Consider the following 3378-nt stretch of genomic DNA (forward strand, 5'->3'; position numbering starts at 1 on the left):
TGTACTCTCGCACGCATCGTATTGACATGTATACATGATCTAATGTACGTCAAGAATTCTAAGACGCAAAGCTTGGTGCTTTGAAAGAGTAGGCACAGTAAGAAGTAAGAAGGGATGAGCCGCAAGAGTTAGAGCATGAATAAGAGGAGGCTCTTAGGTGTCTCTTAAGGAGAGAGAAAAATTTAGAGCTAACTCTTAGGTGAGAAAGGGGAGACTCTTAATTAGAGTTTGTAAGTAAAAATTCTGAAATAAGAGCTAGCTCCAATAAATAAGAGCTAGTGCCATGTCAATATTTTTGCATGAAAATAAAATAAAATAATAGGGTAAGAGAGAATAAGAGGTAGTGTTAAGAGTTAGTCCATTTCTACAATTTTTGGAAAGGGCTCTTATTTGGAGTTTATGCTTATGTGGACATAGGAGAGAGACTAAGAGTCACCAAAATAAGAGTCTCCCCTTATTGATGCTCTTAGTTGACTAGGTGGCTTGAGCATCATCACAAATAAAAACCCTCTCAAAATTTAGCTATAAAAAAAGGGTGCTCAAGGAAAATTTAGAAATTCCTCCAAAAAGGCAAAACCCTCTCTCATCACGAAAACAAAACAAAATTCGTACTTAATTTTTATTACAAGGTGAGAATTTGTGGTGTCAGACAATTGCCACTTTCTCTCTCCTCTAGCTTCTTCTAGCAACAGGGCTTGTTACAATGGCGTGTGCTTCGCGCTCAGTAATATCAATTGCAGCAAATTCTAGCTCATTTTCATTCAAAACGCACCAATTCCGTAACAAATTTGGGCGCATTGATGCTTCCAGATTCAAAATCCGAGCTTCTTCTGTTGAGCCTGAGGATTGCAATGTCGAAGAATGCGCCCCTGATAAAGAGGTTTCTCTCTCTCTTTTTTATTTTCTTTTTAATTCTTAATTTATGATTTGTGGGTATTTCTTTCATTTTGTCTTTCAGCTTGAAAATTGTTTGTTATGTATGTAACGGGATTATTGTTTTGCTGATAGGTTTCGGAATGAAAATTTTAATAATTGAGTTGGTGTTGGGCTATTAGGGGATCAAGAAAAATGAATGGTTTAGCTCATTTCATGACCAATTTCTCTTTTATACACGAGTACTGGATATGTAATTCTCTACCTAGTTTGTTAAATGGGCCAAAAATCCAACTCTTTTGTTATACGGAGTAATTGTCTTTCTCAATGCGCGGTAAGCAGGGGATTAGAGTATTAGCAAAATATTGAAATCCATATTGGGTCTTTTGAGAAGAGTCTCCCCCTTTAGTCTTTAGTGTGGCTGTTGTTGTAGAAAGATGCCATTAACGTGAAGGAGTTCAGCTTTGTCCAGCAATAGAGTTGAACTAGATTATAGATTACTAAATGCTGCTTAGGGCATGCTTGGATTGAGGGTAATACATTAAAGGGGTAATAAAAGTAATGATCATACCATGCTTAAGCTTGTTTCTCATTCAAGAATGTTTTAAGGATCCTAAAGTAATTTGAAACCTAGGAACTAGCAAGGGCTCGCAACTCGCAAGTGGTAAATTACGTGGGTAACTCAAAGCAAACCTGATTTTGTGGCAGTAGCTAGTTTCTAGTGAAATAATTGGACAGAACACAATCTAAGGGGCAATGTGTTTCTTGTAAACACAAAAAACAGAACTGGGACTAGGACAGAACACAATCTAAGGGGCAATGTGTTTCTCTTGGGGTTTCAATCTTGGAACCGATACCCAGATGAGTAGCGCTTTCCCAGCGATGGTGCACGTTCAGTGGAAAGCGGACAAGATTTTATGTTTTTGATCTCGTTTGGAGTTCTTTCATCTTTGCAATGCAATTGAAAGTCTGCATCAACCTGCTTCCCAACACAAGTGTAACTTTTGGTGTTTAACACTAATGATAGATTCTGACTGCATCTAATTTTTCTAGCTGCTTTAGTACACTTTGTTGGAACCATTCTTGATTTAGCTTTTCCCGATCCACCTACAATTTTTTTAACTGGAGGTGTCTTTTATACAATTTCGATGTTTTTTGAACCTGATATTTGCAAATAAGCTGTCATTATTATTGTGAATATGTGATGGTTTGATTTTCTTGGCTATTTTATCATCAGGTGGGAAAGGTTAGCGTGGAATGGTTAGCTGGAGAAAAGACCATGGTGGCTGGAACATTTCCACCTCGGAAAAAAGCTTGGTCAGGATATGTAGAGAAGGACACTGCTGGCCAGACAAATATATATTCAGTTGAGGTCAGTGATTTTCAGCTACACTGTTCTCTCATTCTTGCTTGGGTTTTTTTATTTTCGAAATATCCGAATTTTGATAAATGATAATCAGATGTACTTAGTTACCGTGAATATTTAGCAGCTCGTGGTCTGAATCTTGCATGTTGTTTAGGCTAACTTAGTAACATTCATAAAAAAATTGCAGCCTACGGTGTACATAGCAGAAAGCGCTATCAGCTCAGGAACTGCAGGTTCTTCTTCTGATGGTGCAGAGAACACATCAGCTATTGCAGCATTTCTTGCCCTATTTATTGTTGCAGGTGCCTCATCAATCCTGCTTCAGGTTGGTAAAAATGCTCCCCAAATGCAAACAACTGTGTATTCTGGACCTTCACTCAGCTACTACATAACCAAATTTAAGCCCGCTGAAATCATTGAAACTTCCGCACCCAGCCCAAGTGAAAGTTCCTCAGCCACTGAGTCAATCCAGACCGAAAGTTCCTCAGCCACTGAGTCAATCCAGACCGAAAGTTCCTCAGCCACTGAGTCAATCCAAACTGAAAGTTCCTCAGCCACTGAGTTTATCCAGAGTGAAAGTTCCTTAGCCACTGAGTCAAGCCAGAGTGCAACTTCCTTAGCCACTGAGTCTATCCAGAGTGAAAGTTCCCCAGCCACTGAGTCTCAAACCTCAACCCCCGAAGTTCCACAAGTACCAGTTGATTCCGGAGCTGAGCTAGAGCCTTCTGTCACAATTGCGGAAAATGCGTCTTAGATGAATTTTCACTGCTACTCTGTATTGTATAAGTCTGCAATTTTCGTAGTCCTGTAAAGCAACGTCTACTACATACTCCCGTATATTTTACATAAACATAGAGATGCTCAATTTACCAGTATATTGTTCGGGCAGAACTCGAATTTTCGTGTTGTCCTCCAATTCCGTAATTCATGCAACATTTGTTATAACAGAAGCAAGAAAGATTATAAATATCGTAAATAAATAACACAAAGATTTAATGTGGTTCACTAACAATGTGTTAGCTACGTCCAGATGAGAGAAAAGTTAATTAATCTTGAAGAGTACGGATTGCAAAATAGAACTAGGTTATAACCTAGGGAGTTTATATAGTACTCTCTAGATAGATGCAGAAAAGCCCAGA

The 3378-nt window shown here is 38.6% G+C and overlaps 1 protein-coding gene across 1 annotated transcript; it reads left to right on the plus strand.

Moving 5' to 3' along the window:
• The first annotated feature begins 537 nt into the window (after positions 1-537).
• LOC110776955 (protein MAINTENANCE OF PSII UNDER HIGH LIGHT 1) lies at positions 538-3114 on the plus strand. Its single transcript, XM_021981524.2, has 3 exons — positions 538-880; positions 2111-2245; positions 2427-3114. Exons 1-3 carry the CDS (start codon positions 704-706, stop codon positions 2991-2993), a joined length of 879 nt encoding a protein of 292 aa, XP_021837216.2. The 5' UTR covers positions 538-703; the 3' UTR covers positions 2994-3114.
• Positions 3115-3378: the final 264 nt, after the last annotated feature.

Source organism: Spinacia oleracea, chromosome 1 (genome assembly GCF_020520425.1).
Source record: "Spinacia oleracea cultivar Varoflay chromosome 1, BTI_SOV_V1, whole genome shotgun sequence".
NCBI classification, from domain to species: domain Eukaryota; kingdom Viridiplantae; phylum Streptophyta; class Magnoliopsida; order Caryophyllales; family Amaranthaceae; genus Spinacia; species Spinacia oleracea.